Raw genomic sequence first — 19,937 nt, forward strand, 5'->3', positions numbered from 1 at the left:
GTTGCTGAAAAGACCGTCAGAAAACGGACGTTATATTTTGGGTTAAACCATGACATAACGATATTGTAACCATCCACTGACCAGAAATCAACGTCGTTAATTGATTCGTTGAAATGACGTTAGAAAACAGACGTAATATCATGGTTGAAAACATGACTTAATAACGACGTCAAATATTATAACTAGCAGCCGACCACTATTCAACGTCGCTTTTTAAGATGTTGAAATGACGTCAGATAATGGACGTTGTGTTTTGGTTTAAAGCATGACATAAGTACGACGTCAGTTATTATAACCAACAGCCAACCACAAAACAACGTCGATTTTGAGTCATTTGAACGACGTTAGAAAACGAACGTAATATCATGGTTGAAAACATGACTTAAAAATGACGTCAAATATTATAACCAGCGTCTGACCATAATCCAACGTCATTTTTGAGTCGCTGAAAAGACGTCAGAGAACTGACGTTATAGTTTGGGTAAAACCGTGACTTAATAATGACGTTCAAATATTTTAACCATCAAACGACCGGAAGTCAACGTCATTATTTGATTCGTTGACACGACGTTAGAAAACGGACGTAAAATAATGGTTAAAAACATGACCAAATAACGACGTCATATATTATAACCGACAGCCGACCATAATTCAACGTCACTTTTTGAGTCGTTGAAAAAACGTCAAAAACGGACGTTGCATTTTAGTCAAAAGCATGACATAAGTACGACGTCGGATATTATAACCGACGGCCAACCACAATTCAACGTCGTTTTTTGAGTTGTTGAAACGACGTTAGAAAGCAAACGTCATATCTTGGTTGAAAACATGACATAATTGCGACGTCGCGAAGGCAAACGCAAAAATAACAATAATACAACGTTGTTTTTCAGTCCGTTGTATAGACGTTGACAAAACAACGTCATACCATGGTTGAAATTACGTTTGGTAATATTCCCGACCAAATTCCAACTATATTTCGACGTTGTTGTTACGTAAAATTCTGACGTTAAATTGTCGACACTAAAGCAACGTCTGGCGGACGTTATAATGACAACGTCGTCTTTTGGTCGACTAAAACAACGTTGATTTTCGGTTATGTATGGTTGATCCGACGTTGCGACCATAAAACAACCATTATACAACGTCAGTCTGACGGTCGGTGCCTGCTGGGTAAGCCTGTGTAGCTGATGTTCCATGTCTTTAAATGAGGTCAGAACTGCATCGTTCAAATCTTAGATCAGTGAGCTGTTCTCCATCTATGTTGATCCCCTTCTCCTCTAGGTTGGATTTCTTAAATACCTCCTCCAGTGTTAATGTAAAGATCTTTGGGGATAGTGTATCTCCTTGTCTGACACCTCTCTCTATCCTCACTTCTTTTGAGACATCACTATCTATGTGCATTTTAGCAGTAGTGTCGGTGTAAATGTCCTCCAGGATGCTGATGTATCCCTCATCAATTCCCACTTGTCTCAGCCCGTCAAACAGGTCGCTATGCTCAATGGAGTCAAAGGCTTTCTGATAGTCGATAAAACCGAGGCCAAGGTTGAGCTGATACTCATTTTTATCCAAGATATCATATAGTCTGTTCTGTATCACCCTGGTGAATATTTTGTACGTGTGTGATAATAGGCTGATTGGTCGATAATTTTTCATATCTGTCTTGTCATCTTTTTATGCAGAAGGATTACTTTGGTCTCTTTCCATCTGCTTTGAATTTTCTTTTCTTGCAATATCTGGTTGAACAACTTTGTTAACTGCTTCACTGTCTCCTCCCTTTCTGCTTTCATGATGTCGCTTGTTATTTTGTCAAGTCCTGGTGCCTTGTTTTCCTTCATTTGGCTTATGGCCTCTTCTTCTTCTGTTGGTAGTATAGGAGGTAATTCATTTCCTGTTGTTTCCTTTTGTCTCCTCTTAACGTAGGATTTTGTTGAAGTATAAAGTTTTTGGTAAAAATTTAATGCTTTTTCCGTCAGTACACTTGTAAGATGGCTGCATCTTGTGTCGATATCCATGTCCTCCATTTCCAACGCTGCGAAACGGTCCATTGAGGCTGAGCATTAAAATTAGGCAGCTGTCGCACTGTCTTCTCTTTTCTTGCTAAGCCCAATCCAGAAGTAGAAAAAAAACACACATATTTTTTTCGTGAGGATTAAAAATATTGCATAAAGACACAGAGATATGCATTCAGGTCCAGAAAACACAAGTTGATTTCTTTATGCAGGTGAACAATTATCTAATATGCAAAATAAGCATCGCCATGCACTGTTCGTAAAATCCTTGACTATTTCCAAAAACCAAGCAGTACATGTGTGCGGGACCAGCGCTAGTGCGACAAAGTTCTTAAAAAGTAAGTTAAATCAGAGTGCGATAAGATGTCACTCCATTCCGTTGTGGCTTTTCTATCATCACTGGAATCAGGACAGGGACAGGACAAAAAGGACACATGCTGTTTTATTATAGTGGCCCATTTATTTGATATTTCATCCAAAATTGTAAAGGTTAAAAATTAGGAAGCATAAAGAAAATCACTCATCCACCTTCTTGATTAATGTTGCTTTTTGCCTATAAAATGTGTCTAAAATACTGAACTTCATTATGTTGTGAGTCACACAGCAATGTGTACTAACTTTTGTGAAAGTTTGTGTTCGAAATCGAAAGAATTCGAAACTTGTTACCTGGTTAATAGCAGGGAAGATATACCTCTAGTCGTCTAGCTGTCCTGTAATTGTCTGGGGAGATTTGGGTAGCGTTTGTGCGAAATGACTAGCTTTTTACGAAGGGGGGCGTTTTAACTTTTAGCAAGCTCGTAATACTGAGTAAATCCGGTATTTCAGGCACATGTATGGGGCTGTCTTGCTATAAGGTGATCATAGTCACAAGTATCACATGTGTAAGTAAACTCAGTATGCACTTCGGCTTAAACGCCTTCCGAGTTTCAAAATTCGCAGCGCTATAGATGGTATCGGTATTGTGTGCAAAACGTGCTGTGCAGTCGGTGCTGTAAATATAACCCTTTAAACCGTTTGAAATAAAACCTTATAAGTACTGCTTGAAATGCGATCGTCTAAAATTCAATTATCATACTGTCTGGTTCTCTTATCAAAACTTTCAAAACTGATAACAAGCTAGACAGGTCTGACAGGTCTCTCTGCATGCACGTCCTATAGGAGCAAAAAGTACTTGTTGTGTACATGGCAAACCTTTACTCACGGTTGAATTCTTTTTATGAATACATGAGATTTACTTTTGTGTGTTCTGGCAACTTGTGTGAACTTTGTTGTGTCTGTTCAATATTCGTGCAAAAATAGAGCAAAGTACGAATGCCTTTGCTATGCGATTTGCCTGTCCATGATCAGAATCTCGAGGTCAACGACGCAGTGTTATTTTGCATAATAATTGCCAGATATGCTCAGATTCATAGACGCTGGTATCCTGCGAGGACACTGCGAAGAAATTCCCCAATTTTGTTTGCGTGACAAAATACAAACACACCTTTGTGAAGTTCAACTCGGTTAACTTTGCATAATTGTCAGACATGGTGTGATTTAAATTCACTTCCGCATTATTGCATATGTTGGAATAACAAGTCGTAATATCGTCGATATACCTGCACCAAGGGAACAGTCGTCCTGATCCTGTTTATCATGAACAGATAAACTATAACGATCCTCGTAAACAAAAGAACCTAGCTGTTAATGAACGTACTATTTTCGGGGAACTCTGACACATCAGATCGTGACTCTTTATCACTATTTAACAGAAGTACAAGTATGGTACAAGGTACGCGGATTTTTTTTGTTACGATTGTGCAGAGTGACGTTTTGGTTAGTACCATTTTGGCTGAAATTGAGGTATGTTACGTTAATAGGATATGTTCGGCCGCTATCATATAACCACAAAGAGAGAACCCAAGCAATTGCGGAGCACGCAGTCGTACATCTACTACACGGACGATAAGAAGGGAGAAGGCGCTACAGGCAATGTATTTGGTGGCAGAGAAAAGGTAAGTTGATTGGTTCTTGAGTTAAGTGGTTCTTCAAGTTGACAAGTGTAATAATGTTGCCAGCATCGGACCTTTAATGATCAATCAGACACAGTTATATTCTTTGCCACTTTGCAGCCCTATTTTGTACCTGTTTCCAGTTTTTAAATAGGGTAAGGCGTGGAACTTCTTCAAGCTCCAATACGTCAACGTGCGTGTAAACACGCAAACATTATTTTCATTTATCTAATTTTTTTATCAGAAATCTGGCGAGAGGGTAGCTGTGAAGGTTTTCAACAATGAGAGTTATCGGAGACCCGGTAGCGTGCAGCACAGGGAGTTCGATGTTCTCCTTAAGCTCAAACACCCGAACATTGTGAAACTGCTCGCCATCGAGGAGGATGTAAGTTCATATCTCTCTGTACTGAAGTCCTTATAGGTTCTCTTATCAATTGCAGGCGTGATTTCAAATTGCCACTGAAACCGATGGCCTCATTGCTGTTTGTTGTTGGGAGGATTTGACAAGAAAAAGTCCGCAACGTCTTCAGTTTCAATTGCAATTTGAAATTCGCAAAGCACTGATACTGTCACCGTTTATATATATAAATTGTGACAGTATAAGTGCTTTGTCCTTGTGTTATTGTGTACTCCCTGTTTCGTGCATGACACCAACCCCAACTTGTGATTTGACTAATGATTTGCTCGTTATTGACTTGTGACATGACTCACGATAGACTGCTCTAGTGCTCCTTCACCGTTGACCTGGACATTCACAACGAGTGTATATGCAGTTACAACTTGAATTTGGCATAGCTTATGAACGACATAAAGGGACACCTTTCCACGCTATTTCACCATTATGGGCTATGGACGATGTCCTGTTTTATCTAATCAGAATGCTGGATTTGAAATTGAAAAAAAGGTTCTTTGATTGATTCATTAACACAGATATACCAATTTTTACTATCGAGCTATAAGTCTTATTGTATCAGTACATGGTTTGTTTCCGATATGTTTTCAGTTAACTAATTGTATAAGAACCGTCTTTCATAGATATCAGTCACATTTTCTTTTTACATCCAAAAACCCTTCTTTTTGTGGTTTTGATCTTGCAGTCTAGTTCCCATGACCGGGTTATCATTATGGAGCTGTGTGAGGGCGGTAGCCTCTTTAATGTCTTGGACAAACCTGAGAACTCCTTTGGTTTGGCCGAGACGGAATTCAAGATCCTTCTCCGGGACGTTAGTAAGTTGATCTCATTAGTCGCAGGGAAGATCGTATATTCTTTGATTCCTCACTTTTTTGATGGATTTTTGTTCTTATATGTCACGACTCGATGATAACTTTTAGATTTGCCACTAATACTACCAATTGACTTATACAGACATTTCTACATAGATTTCCGTGCAATTTCCAACTTTAACTAAAACTTTTTGCTTATAGCATGGGTAAGTATTCGATGTGAAGCTGGGATGGAAAGCAAACACATTGGTTGAGCTCGAACAATTGTAAAACTCTCCTATAAAAATAGAAATGACATGTTTGTCTTTTGGGGATTCTTATCAGCAATCTCGGGATTTAGGATTAGCGAACACTGGATCATGAAGCACCATGATTGGACAATGCGGGCGGTCGGGTGATCGTTTGTAAAATAGGTGTTTGGTTTGTTTTTCTTTTATTTCTGTCGGAAAATTGAATTGGCAAATGAGAGTACGGTGCTATACATGTACAGAGTATTTATTTTCGTTTCCTGGTTTTTGTTGAGCGACTCAGTGAGGTCAGTGTTATTGTGCATTGACCTAGGGAGAGTTTTACGGTTAACAACAGCAAAAATGGCGTGATCAGTTGGCTTGGCCCAATTTCACAACTCTGCTGCCCTCAGCGAAAAAAAATCCCTGTAGCAGCTTTTCTATGGTGCATTTTGCAGGTTAGCAACGCACTGCGCATGCGTGCAAGCACTGTTAAAATGATTAGTGCACAACTTCTGTTCTTGCGCTAAAATATTTAGAAGTTGAACAAGGAAATAGAATGGAGCGGGCTTTAAATCTGCAACCTCCTTAAAACTGTACAGGTATAATCACGAATCTACCAAGTGCAAAAGCTCTGTTTCAAAATATGTTGAAACGTGTATCATTTATGCCTTTTCTTCGTTCATTCGTGTTTGCGTTATTAATTTGAATAAACAAAAAAGACGAACTTTTTTTCAATTAAATGAGTTATTGAGATAAATATAACTGAGTTTTAAAATACTAGGGCGTGTGCATATTATGTTGCTGGCTTAATGCGACCAGTACATACTCAGGCGTAATTTGTGTCGTCAAATGTTCGAGCAGCGAAAACGCAGAAATTAAACAAATTTCAGCGGATGTTTTATGAATTCAAATCTGCTCACATTCGCATTCACATGAACTAACCGGCCTTTTATAGAGCGAATTGAGAAATTTGAACGGGTCAAGGCAGATTTCTTGGATTGTGGTTTGCTTACAAAAAAATCCATTACATTTCATAATCTTCTAGGTCAGGGCATGAAACATCTTCAAGACAAAGGAATAGTGCATCGTGACCTCAAGCCGGGCAACATCATGTGCTGTTACGAACCCGACGGCTGTTCTGTGTACAAGCTGGCTGACTTTGGAGCGGCTCGTGAACTCGCAGAGGGCGAGAACTTTGTCAGCATATATGGGACTGAGGAATACTTGGTGAGCATTGAAATCCTATTTTCAGTTGGAGTTTAGTAATCATCCGTGTTTTTCCTTTACTGATTACTACGTTATCCCGGTTGCCTTGAAATAGAAACACTATCAGGAATTAACATAATACACGCGTATAACTTCCTTCCTTCATTGTTTCCTTAATATGAATTGTTCGAGAATTTATTTCACGACACAAAAGAAGAAGGTCAGTGAGTCAGACACAAAGAGGATCTTAGGCTGGCTCTTCCGGGACCAGCAAAATGTGTTAAAAGAATTGTTATAAACTCATGATCTCGGTTTTAAATCCAGTTCCCTGACACCCACTCGTGGCCGAGGGAACATTTAGGGTAGTTGTCACCAAGGTCAAAATCCTGTGTTCTGGGCACATCGGTGTAGTGCACACGTAGGTGTTGACCCCGAGGTCACCGGTTAAACAAAATTCTATCAAATGAGACCTCAGATAAATTTAGGCAAAACCAGTGCATTTGTTTAAATAAGGCGGTCGGTACAAGCCAACAGATCATATGAAATGTTGACTTCTATAAATCTGGTCTCTTTAACATTATATGGAATCTAACCCTCACAAATAGGCATGCGCAAAACAACGTATAAATGCATATTTCATAGAATCCAAATTTCGTAGTACACCGCTCCAGGATCCGTATCGTGAAGATGTCATTATGGCAATGCTACGAGAGAAAAAAATCCGATGGCGTACGATACCCACTAATCAACCCATTCTTTCCCGTTGTATCTTGCAGCACCCGGATGTGTACGAGCGGGCCGTCCTTCGGAAACCACTCGTAAGGCCGTTCACGGCCTCCGTAGACCTTTGGAGCATAGGCGTGACGCTTTATCACGCCGCCACGGGGGTGCTCCCCTTCAGACCATACGGGGGAAGACGGAACCGGTCCACAATGTGAGTCATTTTGTCAAAAACCAGCGAAAAATTATAATTTTGCAAGTGACTGAAAATGAGAGAATGTTAGTTCGCGGAATGTCTGTTGTTATTAATACAATTTATTGAATAGCATATAATTCGATAAACGAAGGATACTAATTAAAGAACTTATGCTATGAATGCTTTTCTTTTATTTTACAATCTTTAAATGTATCTTCGTGTCCCGTGATTTTCATGTCAAATTTTTAGTTCTTATGACTTATTAAGTGTTTGGTTTTTTTTTTTCATGCGAATTCATGAGTAATATAGTGATGTCATTTCAGGCACAGGCTTTGATCAGCATTGATTAATATAATTTGAGCGTATGCCAATTGTTCTGATGAAGTCAGTTGAGCTAAGTTACCTTGATACAAAATAATGCAGTCCTTTGTAGGTAAAAGAGCGACAGGACTCTTCATAAATTATTCTTTAGCTGCCTGTATAGCAATTTACATGTTATTTGGAATGATGGAGCTGATTGCTTAGGATTTGTACCATTTTGTGTACGCAGTTTTTCATGTACGAGGGCTTGCGAGAAAAAGAAATTCAAAAGCTTACTCGGGCGGGGCTGGAACCCACGACCTTCTGCTTACTATTGCACACGAAGTGGTGGCTTCGACAAAGGACAAAACTCAATATTGAATTTACATATCCATGACGCACATTTCATCCTTTAAATAAATGTGTTTTAAGAAAACAAAAGGAAGTTATTACAATGAATTCTTTTTTCTTGGCAGGCACCAGATGACGACCCTGAAAGCGTCAGGAATTATTTCGGGAGTTCAGAGAAAGTCGGAAAATGCACCGATCGACTGGAGTAGAGAGTTACCCAAGACGACGCAGCTCTCACAGTCAGTAGCTATCTCAGTTATAAATAGTTTTGGCTGGTGCAAGTGAGGGCCAGTCTATAGTCCTCTTTGTATTTGACTGACTTAGGCCTACTGACTGACTGACTGTCTCACTGACTCACTCTGCAGTTGCGAAATAGACTTCCTTCAGCCTTACCTTGGCCAAAATATTTCACCTTGTTGGTCCGGGTGAGCTAGCCTACTTTTGACCTATTTCACTGACTGACTCACTGACTTACTTTTTTCTTGGCAGGCACCAGATGACGACCCTACTGACCTACTTACTCCCGTTTTTCTTATACACGCCGTTTTCTCGTTACGTTTCTTACCTTTTTACCAAGAAGAGATGGTTTTGATTTCTGTTGTCCAATTGAGCTGCTCAAACAGCCGTGTTAGATTTACACCTGTGGTATCTATATTGGATCACTGTTGTCATTTTTCTCTCCTGTGGTCCATATTTCCGGTGTCAAATTTACACTGAACTACAGTGTTTTTAGTACACGACGTTTTACAACAATAAAAGTAGTATTTTTGAACACTTGGAGAAGAAACAAGCAGTGCGGTGTTTGATGCTTCAACTGGCTCAGAATACCGGCACAGCTTTGGTCAATTTTTAAAGTGATTCTGCGTCAGTTGCGATTGCTTATGTATTTCTCCTTATTGCAAAACACGAGTCGAGAGCATTTTGCTTATCTAAATTGCAAGTGAAACGCTTCTGGAAAGGAATCACGAATTTTCGATTTCTTTAGGTCGAAAAGAAAATTGGTCGGACCATTTTACCGACACTCTTAAAAGTTTCGAGTCAGATTCAACCAATATTCGGGTCAAATTTGGCATGACACATTTTTGGGTCAAAATGACACTTTCCTGATTCACATTTGCGGTCCATTTGACCCGGAAAATTGTCATTTCGACCCAGAAAAAAATGTCAGTTTGACTCAACATTGTCATATCGATCCAGCAGAGGGTCGGGTCAAATGTGAAACTTTGTACATAATCAGGTGTGCACAATGATGAGTTGTAACCGAATAATTGAGGTCAACCTTTACTAATTTCGTAATTTGTTATTATTATTATTTTGTGTCACGCAGAGGTCTTCGCTTTCATGTGGAAGAAATGCTGGCTGGTCTACTCGAAAGTGACGTGACCAGAATTTGGTCCTTCAAGACCTTTTTTGACACCTGTCAGGCCATCGTTAATATGACTGTCCTGGATGTGTTCTACACTGTGACGTCACAGCTCCTCAAAATATACATTGATCCAACACATTCGTAAGAACAATTGCATGCTTCCTTTAATGAAGTAAACTGAAAGAAAGACACTGATTGGTTGAACGACATGCACCTTGCAATTAGTTTGAAACGTTTCGATACGCGTGTTCTAGGTCTAAAACACACAAAAATTGTCGGCTCAAAAAGAAAATTATAATTTGCTGAATTTGTATATCATGGTTTGCTTTAGCCCTGCATGACGTTCGTATTTTAAAAGCCACTTCAAGTTCTGTGACCTAACTGTCTGAGAGTGCCCAAACCAATCTTCGATCTTTCATGAAGAAATGTTAAGATTATCCACCATAATACAACCAAGGCTGGAATATACCGCCACGATTCGACCTAGACTTTTAACTGGACCTGAACATTTTCGCTATGTACGCAAGGTGAACACGTAGAACTCTGAATCTAAAGACCTACTTTAAGTCATTTGCATTTCCCATCAGCCACTCGGTGTACTAATTAAAATGTGACTTTTTTGCTCACTCAGTTTTAGCAGAACTTTAGCAATGAAATATTTTATGCCACGTTTAACACACCATACTGAGAATATTCCTCGTTATTAGCAATATGACAAATATTGTAAATTAATGTATTTGTTACGCATACTTCAGGAAGAAAGGTTAAAATGTAATGATACACGTACAGTTCACCCTTTTTTCTCTTTAGATATAGTAATGTTACTTTACCAGTATCATTCAGTTTACAGCTTCAACAACAGCGAGGTCATTTGGTTGTTGGGTTAGTTTAAAGATAGGGCCTATCTGACGTTTATGATTTCAGGTATAATGATTTTTTTTCTTCTGGAAGTAGACCTACAAAGACCTTGACTACTAGGTTAGTTACGCCATTTGATCACTCAGTACGACTTTTTCTCTAAAAAAAAGGTCATTATTTCTGGCTCAATGTTTCTGCAGGTTTGCTGAGTTTCAGGAGAGCATTGCCATACAGACGTCGTTACAGTCTGTCCACCAGGTGTACATCTTCGAGGATGCCGTCTTTTACCCAGAATCCAACGTGCCCTGCCGAGACTTCCCCGAGACGACGCCGGCCAACCCCATCTTTCTTTTCAAGTCGACGTTCGGTGGCTCTGTTTCGCCAGTCGCCCCTGTCATCCGTAAGGCCATAACATACCAATTAAAAACAAAACAAGATACAAATACCAATAACTAGTTCAGTGCTGAAGATCTTTCTTTTAAAACTGGTGTCATCTGGTCAATATTGACACGAATATCATATATAACGGACGTATTCATTTGCCAGAATGTGTTTTTTAATGTCATTTTTATTTTCTTAATTTATTTTTTTGGTTAATAGTTTTAGAGCACCTGTATCAATTTCAAGAAAATCCGGTCAGTGTCTACCAGAAATGTGAATCCGCTCGTTGTTGGAAATTAAGGGCATCATCATTTGCCAGAATGTGTTTCGGTAACAAATAGTTTAACATTATTTGTCCTAAACATGATTGCTCTGGACAAATACATTAGGCCGGCATGTATTCAAGTAACGACAACTCGTATTGTTTTTCAATTCACGCAGGTACGTTAATAACAGGAAGGCCGTTTGAATTGATATTTCAGGCAACTTTTTTCCTTCGTTAAAGTTACTACTTTCCTTTGACTGTTGGAACGACGACAGACATGGTCAGCCATCAAGGTAGGATGCTCCGTTTATAGCTCTAAATGAAACTTAAGCCATGTTTTTTGTTTTGTGTGTGTTTTTTTGTTTATAAACAGCAACCGTACCGGATGTTCCATCTAGGTATTCATTGAGCACAGATGCACCTGCGACAAAGGTGAGTTTAAAAAATGGATGTCGTGATCACTTAATGGCAAACTGTTTATAGGATGCTAACTTCCAACAAACATGTTCTCTTGTGCACTGCATGAATATCTATTGAAACATAAGTGATTTGAAAGTGTTGACATAAACTGTTTGATGTAGGCAAAAAATATGTAACTTGCCTGTCGGTTGCCTGCCAATAATGACGTCACCGATGATTTTAAGTATAGACAGGCGAAAATATACACAGATGCCGGTTGATAATTCTAAATTTCAGGATACAAAACTGTTCCCATGTCTTTAATTTATTTACGTCGCAAGAGCATGCCAACTTGTCATCACGTTAGTATTATGAGCTTGCAAAAAGTCAAAAGTTACCATGGAATCTGCATGTACAGTTAGAGTAATTCCTACTGTTTCTCAGGCAACAGTTTTTCAAGCACTACTTCAAGCGAGATTTCACCCCGATTGAATGGAATTCTAGGGCGTCAATTGTACTTTGTTGTTGCAATTGTCTAATGCAACAGTATGTTTTGGCCTGAAGTAGACCTCAAGTCGCGATATTTGTAATTTACAATAAACTGTATGAGATATTGATTTGGGTGGTTTTTTTTTAGAGAAGCATCGCTGCACTGTTTTGTCTCAAACGAAAACAAGAACTGCTGCTTTTGATACAGATACTTCTGAACGCAGCCGTGAAGGCCTTCACGTGAGTTTCTTCTTCTTCTTCTTCTGGACGGGGGGGGGGGGGGGGGGGGTTGGGAGGGGCAGGTAACTTTTATAAGACCTAAATAATATAACTCATTTCATCAATATCTAACTTATTTAGCAATATTTTTACCACCTTTCCCAGACCTTCATTACCGGATTTTTTTATATAACCTAATCGTTAGTTACCGTTCTTCATCGAGGTAGCACTTCCTCACTTCACTTCGCCGGCCCTTATAATGTAATTGTTTCGGAGAAATGGGCTTTTTCTGAAAACTAATGTCTTTTTCTGTCATCCTAATTGTCGTTTTGTTTCGCCATCCTCTAACAGTCATGTAATCAAAGATGAAGTGAAGCACTTGCAATACTACTTGAATAAACTGGAAACCCAAAACAAGACATTGCCGTCGGAACTAGAGAGCATGCGCTCACGAGTCCAGTCGATTCTGACGTTTTGGGGCGCTATACACCAAAACATCGCCAGCGCGAAAAAGACGGAGCTTGCCAAAAAGATAAACGCCTTCGTAATCGTCGGGGACGAGGTTGCATTGCAAATTGGGAATACCCGGCAGGTATTTATAATGTGATGGCTTCATACACTGTTTGTATCCTGAGTCAGATACGACCTAAATCTGGATCAGATTTGAACTGATATTTCCCTCGGGGTCAAAATAGGCACTACTTTAAGTCACTTTTTTCTGGAGCAGTTCACCGGGAAATGTCATATTTTCACACATAACCAAGTGTCATTTTGGAGGAGAACAAGTCTACTTTTTATGAGAAATGGTCAAGAAGGCCAATGGTCATGACCTAAAAAGTGTGAGGTCAAATCTGACGCAGATTCCGAGTGAAATCTGATCGGGTACCTAAAGAGTGCATACCCCATCAAGGGCGGATCCAGGGGGGGGGGGCCAAAGGGGGCCATGTGACATCGCAATAAAGGCAGGCAATGAGTACACCACCATCTTTTCCTAAAAAAAAAACATTGGTTAAAGTGGTCAGAAATTGCCTCAGATCGCACCACAGAGCATCTAGAATCCAAATTTTTTTCGGGGCCCTTAAGCGGGCCCCAAACCCCACGCCGTAATTTTTGTGACCCACTTTTTTAGGGGACCAAATTTTTTTTTGGCCCCCTCCAAAATTGTGTTCTGGATCCGCCCTTGTACCCCATCCGTTCATAAACTGTAACAACCTTGTTTCAACTGAAACAAGTTTGCAACAGGCTGCGTGGAGTCAGCATGTTTAGATACTCTTCATAGATTTGTTTTGTTTGGCATAACATTATGGGGAAAAGTCCATACAGTATACATTTTGCACAATGACAGGCATAGCGGTTTTTAGTGTATTGTTTTTAGGATCGCATGTTAAAGTTGGAAGTTTGGTGCTCGAATAATGAAGTTTGTTTACGAGGTTTTCAAATGTATTGGGTGTTTGTACGATATGACAAGTGAACAGTGAAGAATGTACCATTTACTGCAAATTAAAGTTTATGTAGAAGTAAGAATGTCGACTGTTAATGTTAAAAAAAAGGCCATTCGGAGAAAAACTCTTTTTGGCAGACTTTTGTGACACGCCCCCGTTGCTATGGGACTTGATATTTTGAAAATCGACTTTGATTCCTCTTTAGCTTTCGTTACGACTCGAACAAGAGGCTCCGAAATTGAGGTCACTCCACCGTCAAATAGTGGATCAAGATGTTCTGACGAAGGAGTGGAATAAACAGCTTCAGTGTCATCCGAGGGACAAATGGTAAGAAGAAGCACAATTTCGATAAATTTATTAAGGTGTTTTGCCCCTCACTTGAGTTCTCAATAGCGCTCGTTTTGGTATAAACACCCCCCATGAAATTATTCTGTTTGGCCTGCTGTCATGTAGAGAAAAAAATCAAGAAATATTTCCAACGACCAGTCAATTTATGTTTTTTGGAATGACGAGTGCTGCGTCGAAATCGTGTTTCGTGATCAAAAGGTGGTGCCTGGTTTTTCACTTGACGATTTTAATTGTCGTGTTTATTAGTAACGAACAAAATACATGAAAAGCAAATGATCTTATGTGCCTTTAAGTACCATTTACGACTAGCTGTTTGACAGCTTGTTGAGAAGGTTTGTGAAACTCGGGTCATTAAACACACAACCTTCTGCAAATCGCACGTTTTAACCACTTGACTGCCTAACTTTCGGAGGTCTGATACAGCAGCAAACCTGATCGGCTGCAGGTATCAAAATCAATCATTTGTAACGCAGCCGCCCTGTGTACCAGATTAGCTCAAGTATATCCATTTGAAACATCAGTACAATTCCGTATGACTAAGCTGTACTTAGCCAGACCGTACAAGTGTTAAGGTATTAGCTACCATTCAACAGTTTCCCGTTTACTGTATGTTAGCACTTGTCCACTATAAATTTCTAGTTTTCCTATCAGATTGAACGACATTCATTCGCTCTTCATCGGCATACTTTCTTTTGTAAATTTGTCCCGTTGTAAATGCACGAAGTAACGGAAACGAACTTCCGAGGTAAAAGAGGGGAAATGACAATAAAACTGCGAACATTGGCAGTTCCACTAGCACCTGGACTGTGACGTGAGGCACACTGCTGAATATCATGTCCCGAGTTTGGATTTAGGGACAGAACACAAGAGGGTGCGGTTCAAAATATCAAACGGCAACTTTGAATCTGAGGAGCTAACAACGGAATCCAATATGAGACCCAAAAAAAGCATTGCGTGGTTACTTTCTTTTTTCCCCCATCAAATTGACTATTGACTATTAGCTGACGCTTCAACGGGTTTGTTGTCATTCACCCTACTTTCGATTTCGAGCAATTTCCACCGCCGAGATTGTACAAAAAGCAAATGATCCTATGCACCCCTTAGATGATATTTATCCAAGAAATGTTCGGTAAGGTTTGATTTAAACTATTATGTTTTCGATTTTCACATCCCTAACAGCGTGGACCGTTTTGATGTCATGTTGCTCGCGCAGCTGGAAATCTATTCCAATTTCTGCCGGGACAGCAAGGAGACTTCCCTCACGTTCAATGCTGAGCAAATACACAAGATGGAGAAGTAAGCTTCGCAATATCACAGATCGACTTGTGTTTTCTCATTTCGATCAAAAACATTGCTATAATAGCTATTTACGAGAATTTTACCTTATAGTGAGATATTCAAGTCTTGTTCCTGGCTTTACTGGCCCCTAACCCTAACCTAACCTAATCATACATTCACCAAACTTCGGAAGTTTGAGTTTTTGCAACGCGAGGAATCGATTTAGGCTGTTTTGTGAAGGTAACGTTCTACCTAGAAATCGGACTTGGAACATTAGGTATAGACATTGCTATAGAATGTCTTTTTTGTTACAGAATCAGATTTAACGACATGCTACACAAGATGATTTCTCTAGTTCATGATCACTGTGAAACTAATTGGCTGGAGAAACATTCCGAGACGATGAAATGGTTCGGGTGAGTAATGCCTCGTTGAAATTATAGTATCATACTCAATACCATTTTTGTATTTTACTGCATGTATAAGCATGATATTTTGAAATATTTCATGTGGAAAACATTACTCACGGTCATCAGTGGAACGATGATATTACAGTTGAGGTAGTTCATCGTCGTGTCTGCTATCTGCAGTAATATCTGTTGCGATATTTGAATACACTATCAAAGCTGCAATCTTCTCAAGGATACAAACAACATTTGGATTTCAGCTGTACATTCCAGTTGTACAATGTGCACAGAGTTAGTTTTCCCCCATATACGGGTATATTTCAGGCCAGAGGAGGGGGAAAACTTTATAATGAATTAATTTGGCATAAACACATACGTATTTTACAGTATGGTCTGAGGGCAAGGCATTGTATTTCCCTTCGTTCCTACAAGCCTCCAGTCAATTTCTTTGTTCTTCTTTAAGCTTATCAAATTGCTCCTAGTCAGTTTCCCATTTAACTTTATTTAAAAAGTAAAATATGTCGTCATAAGACAGTGGATTCGGCTGGACCCATTGAATTATAAATGGGATACGTAAATTGCACTCTAAGAACTCAAAGTGGGTTTTCCATTAGCCATGACACCATATAAAGAATGTGCTTTGTGTCATATTGACTAATTTAAGATTACTTTTATATCCAAATACAGCACAGCCTATTCCTTCAGGCAGCGAATTGCCGAAGTGGATCAATTCTTGACCCCGCTGGTATCTGACTTTGCTGCCAAAGAACTAGCTATAACTAAGGTAACGTAGGTTTTCATTCCATTACCAGGAGCAATGAAACTCGATTGAACATTTTATGTGATTAGGATGATTTTCTTAATGTCATTATTTTCGTCCTTAATGCACCTCCCGTGCAATGCGAGACATACAAGTATCGAATTTCAAATGAATCACAAAACAAAAATTTGCTCTTTTATTTTCTTTTCTTTTCAATTCAACGTCGATCTCCACATGAGACGAATTTCTACAATTTATATAGGAAGAATAATAGCTTGTTACATTCGTGATTTAAACTGCACCCAATATGAACTCTATTAGTGTTCATTTGATATTGAAATCAACCACGGAGCCCAACGACGTCCTGGAAAGAAATTAAATTATCTTTCCATTGAATTTGAATGATATACAAGTGTTAAAGTCACCGGGGAAACCTGTGTTATACCAACATAATGGTCAACAAATATTGCCGTTATAGATACATGTAAACGTAAGTGAAGCATCATTTTATGTCATTTGTATTTTACTTCTGTTCCAAAGAACTAGATGCAGCTAATTATACCTATATACTGCAAAGGTCAATTGGTAAAATGTTTCCGAACGACCGCCAATTCAAATATCTGAGTATTGTTTATTTTGCAGTTGGGAGAAAGATGTCGAGAGGAGTCAGACATCATTGAAAGTGACATATCTGAGTTAAGAGCTGCAACCAGTTTTCATCTCAAGGCCCCGTTCCAAGTGAGTGGCGCCTCCATGATCCAGCTTCTAACTCAGTTGATAAAGCTGATAGTTAAAAAAATGTAGATATTAAAGTAGTTCGTATTCATAATAATAGGCGTTCGTAGCAAAAATAATATCTGTACGCCCGTGTTGACGGTGCGAACTCTCAAAAGATGGATTTCGCTGTAAATTTGGCGAATTTCCCAGCAAACGTTTCGCAACGTAAAATTCGCTGGTTGAAGAAGACCATTTTAAAAAACGTGAATTTCAAAGCCTGGCGAATTCGACATACGATCTAAGAAATGAGTTCAACTTTGCAAATTCGCGTAGCGAAACCTTCCGTCGCGAAATATTCTCCCTCATTCCAGAATAATTCGGACTTTCGTTGGTGTGACTTGTATTGACAAGACCAGGATCCATGAAGTAAATCAGGGAAGGTTTACCAAGCTTACTTAAATCACTTCGTATTTGCTATTGATACCTTTCCGACCCCAATCTTCCCTCCCAGGATGATATTGCTCCCCTGGTGTCCCCTTCAGCGAGTACGCAAACCTCTGTCGTCCAGCAGGGGGAACCAAAGCAATCCCGTGAGGCAAACAACCAGACACCGTGGAGTGTTTACGTCGTCATCGGACCACGCGAGGGAGGTAGTCTGGCTTCTGGAGAAGATCATGTCCATCCTCTTGCAGACTCTGGAATTGCAGACCTGCAGGTGCCGATACTGCGTGACTTTAAACTAGAGTAAGTCATGCACTTTAAAAACTCCTGGGTCAGTTATTACCCGATATTTGGGTTATATTCGACCTAAAAATTTTCCGGATTACAGTGACAGTTTTTCGGGTCAAAATAACATTTTTTCTTGGTCATTTTAATACGGAAAAGGGTCAAGCCAAATATAACTCATATTCGAGGTCAAATCTGACCCGGGAGGTTTTGACCTAGGATTATTATTAAAGGTTACATTGTGGGCGTTCCTTATATAGCGATTTGTGTTATTTGATGCATATAGGCTATTTAGGTTGGAAAACAAGCACTCTTGTCGAACACAGATACTTTCAGGAAAAGACACCAACCAAAGCAATTGATAAACCAAAAATGAAGATGAAAACTTGCCATTTTGAGGAACAAAACGGAAGGGGAAAATGAAACAAAAGATCAAGTCTGCTGCGTCCGCACCCATGACGTTCAATATCTGCCGTTTACGTGTGTGTGGCATTAGGTATAATAGGACAGGATCAGGAGGCATGAATGGCTCATGCGTAAAGTGCTCGTCTTTCACCGCTGTGGCCCGATTTCGATTCCCGATTCGGGTCATAGCTATGGCAATAGATTCTCTCCTGTGCCACGGGCATTTTTTTCTCCGGGTTCTCCGGTTTTCCTGCCTCCGCAAAAATAACACTTCGATCTGGCTGTGCTCCGTGGTCAGACATGGGTCGTATTGGCAGCTACCTAAGGCGCCTTTACATGCCAGCGGCTCGACCACGTTGAAGCTGTGTCCTTTGCAATTCAGCTTCTCAGCTGAGAGTAATGATCATTAGTCCCCAAATTATTAGTATTATTGTTATTAATAATGAGTACTGAATATGCAACATTTCAATCCAAGTGAAACACGAGGTCTTCAAGACAAACGCCTGATGGCTCACGGATTGTGAAATGCTCAGAGCCGTAAAAGAAGAGAGTTGCGACAACTATAAATTTGGATGCCATCAGGTCCAACCCTATGGGACTGTTGTGAAAAGTCGTTGTTTTTTTCTAATAATTCACCAATGCTGTCAAAACCATTACGATTCCCTTGAAGTCTTGTGAACGAAGTTTTTGCCTATTCTTAGAACAGAAATGGCGTCCAAAGTAGATAATTATATACCCCTCATATCGCACTACAGCTCTGATCTTGAAGTGTTGGTGCCAAAGCTAACGCATATTGCAAGTTTGCAACAATATAATACGATTTTGCTGATATATTTCCTGTTCAATCGTTTATTTCTGAATGTGCAGGTTGCAGAACTGGCAAATTCGGAGACCGGAAACACAAGCCATAGTCAAGAAGTGTCAAAATCTGACCAAGGATATGCAGAATGAGTTGCTAGACCTCTCCGACCCTAGCCTCGACTTGTACGGCTACTCAATGTGAAAATCACACAAAGTTGGGAAGGACGCCCTGCCGACCTGCAAGCCCGCCCGATGGCGACATGCAGACAGGACCCACGAGACGAGAGGATTATGGCTTCGTCTCCCTCCACGTCCTTTTAATCCATCGGAAGGAATTCCGTGTTCAATGCAACGGTACACCATTTATTTTCCATAAGTATACATTAACCTCGAGACAGTGGCGTAACCGGGATTTGTAGTAAGGGAAACAAAGGTTCACCGCACGGGATTCGGGTCAGATTTGACCTAGAATCGGGGCTCAAAATTTAAAACAATGGGGGTATCGAAATGACACTTTGCTGATCATGATGACGTATATGGGAAAATTCAGTTTTCACGGCGCGTAGCGCCGGAAAATTTTTGCTGCGCGACATCCCCTGGTCCGATTTTTATAATTTTGGTGTCTAACGATGCGCAAAGGCTCGAGGCTAAAAAGTCATAACAGCTCGGGTCGCTTTTTTAAAGGCTATCGCGGAAAAAGTCGAAGGGGCGGATTCCGCCCCGGCCCCTTTATGGATAATGACTAATTCACAGCCATAATCAGACTAAGCTTGTCAATGACGGGTGCTGAAAAAAACACTGAAAACTCAAAAACATTCTATTACAATATCATATTATAAAACAAAT

At 39.8% G+C, this 19,937-nt stretch overlaps 1 protein-coding gene across 2 annotated transcripts in view; it reads left to right on the top strand.

The window, feature by feature from the left end:
- Window positions 1–19,669, top strand: part of LOC119726485 (serine/threonine-protein kinase TBK1-like) — a 45,621-nt gene extending 25,952 nt beyond the window's left edge. For both annotated transcript variants that reach the window (XM_038198193.1, XM_038198194.1), the window contains exons 3-20: window positions 3,872–4,006; window positions 4,248–4,388; window positions 5,101–5,230; window positions 6,503–6,684; window positions 7,440–7,597; window positions 8,356–8,469; window positions 9,558–9,737; window positions 10,655–10,854; window positions 11,474–11,532; window positions 12,137–12,228; window positions 12,559–12,799; window positions 13,855–13,976; window positions 15,177–15,293; window positions 15,590–15,691; window positions 16,370–16,466; window positions 17,085–17,180; window positions 17,671–17,903; window positions 19,158–19,669. In XM_038198193.1, coding sequence (XP_038054121.1) covers window positions 3,875–4,006; window positions 4,248–4,388; window positions 5,101–5,230; window positions 6,503–6,684; window positions 7,440–7,597; window positions 8,356–8,469; window positions 9,558–9,737; window positions 10,655–10,854; window positions 11,474–11,532; window positions 12,137–12,228; window positions 12,559–12,799; window positions 13,855–13,976; window positions 15,177–15,293; window positions 15,590–15,691; window positions 16,370–16,466; window positions 17,085–17,180; window positions 17,671–17,903; window positions 19,158–19,293 — 2,532 coding nt within the window. In that variant the 5' untranslated portion in view covers window positions 3,872–3,874 and the 3' untranslated portion in view covers window positions 19,294–19,669. The remainder of the gene's footprint in view (window positions 1–3,871; window positions 4,007–4,247; window positions 4,389–5,100; window positions 5,231–6,502; window positions 6,685–7,439; window positions 7,598–8,355; window positions 8,470–9,557; window positions 9,738–10,654; window positions 10,855–11,473; window positions 11,533–12,136; window positions 12,229–12,558; window positions 12,800–13,854; window positions 13,977–15,176; window positions 15,294–15,589; window positions 15,692–16,369; window positions 16,467–17,084; window positions 17,181–17,670; window positions 17,904–19,157) is intronic.
- The last annotated feature ends 268 nt before the right edge of the window (window positions 19,670–19,937 follow it).

The sequence above is a fragment of the Patiria miniata genome, unplaced genomic scaffold (genome assembly GCF_015706575.1).
Source record: "Patiria miniata isolate m_02_andy unplaced genomic scaffold, ASM1570657v1 HiC_scaffold_2, whole genome shotgun sequence".
NCBI classification, from domain to species: Eukaryota; Metazoa; Echinodermata; class Asteroidea; order Valvatida; family Asterinidae; genus Patiria; species Patiria miniata.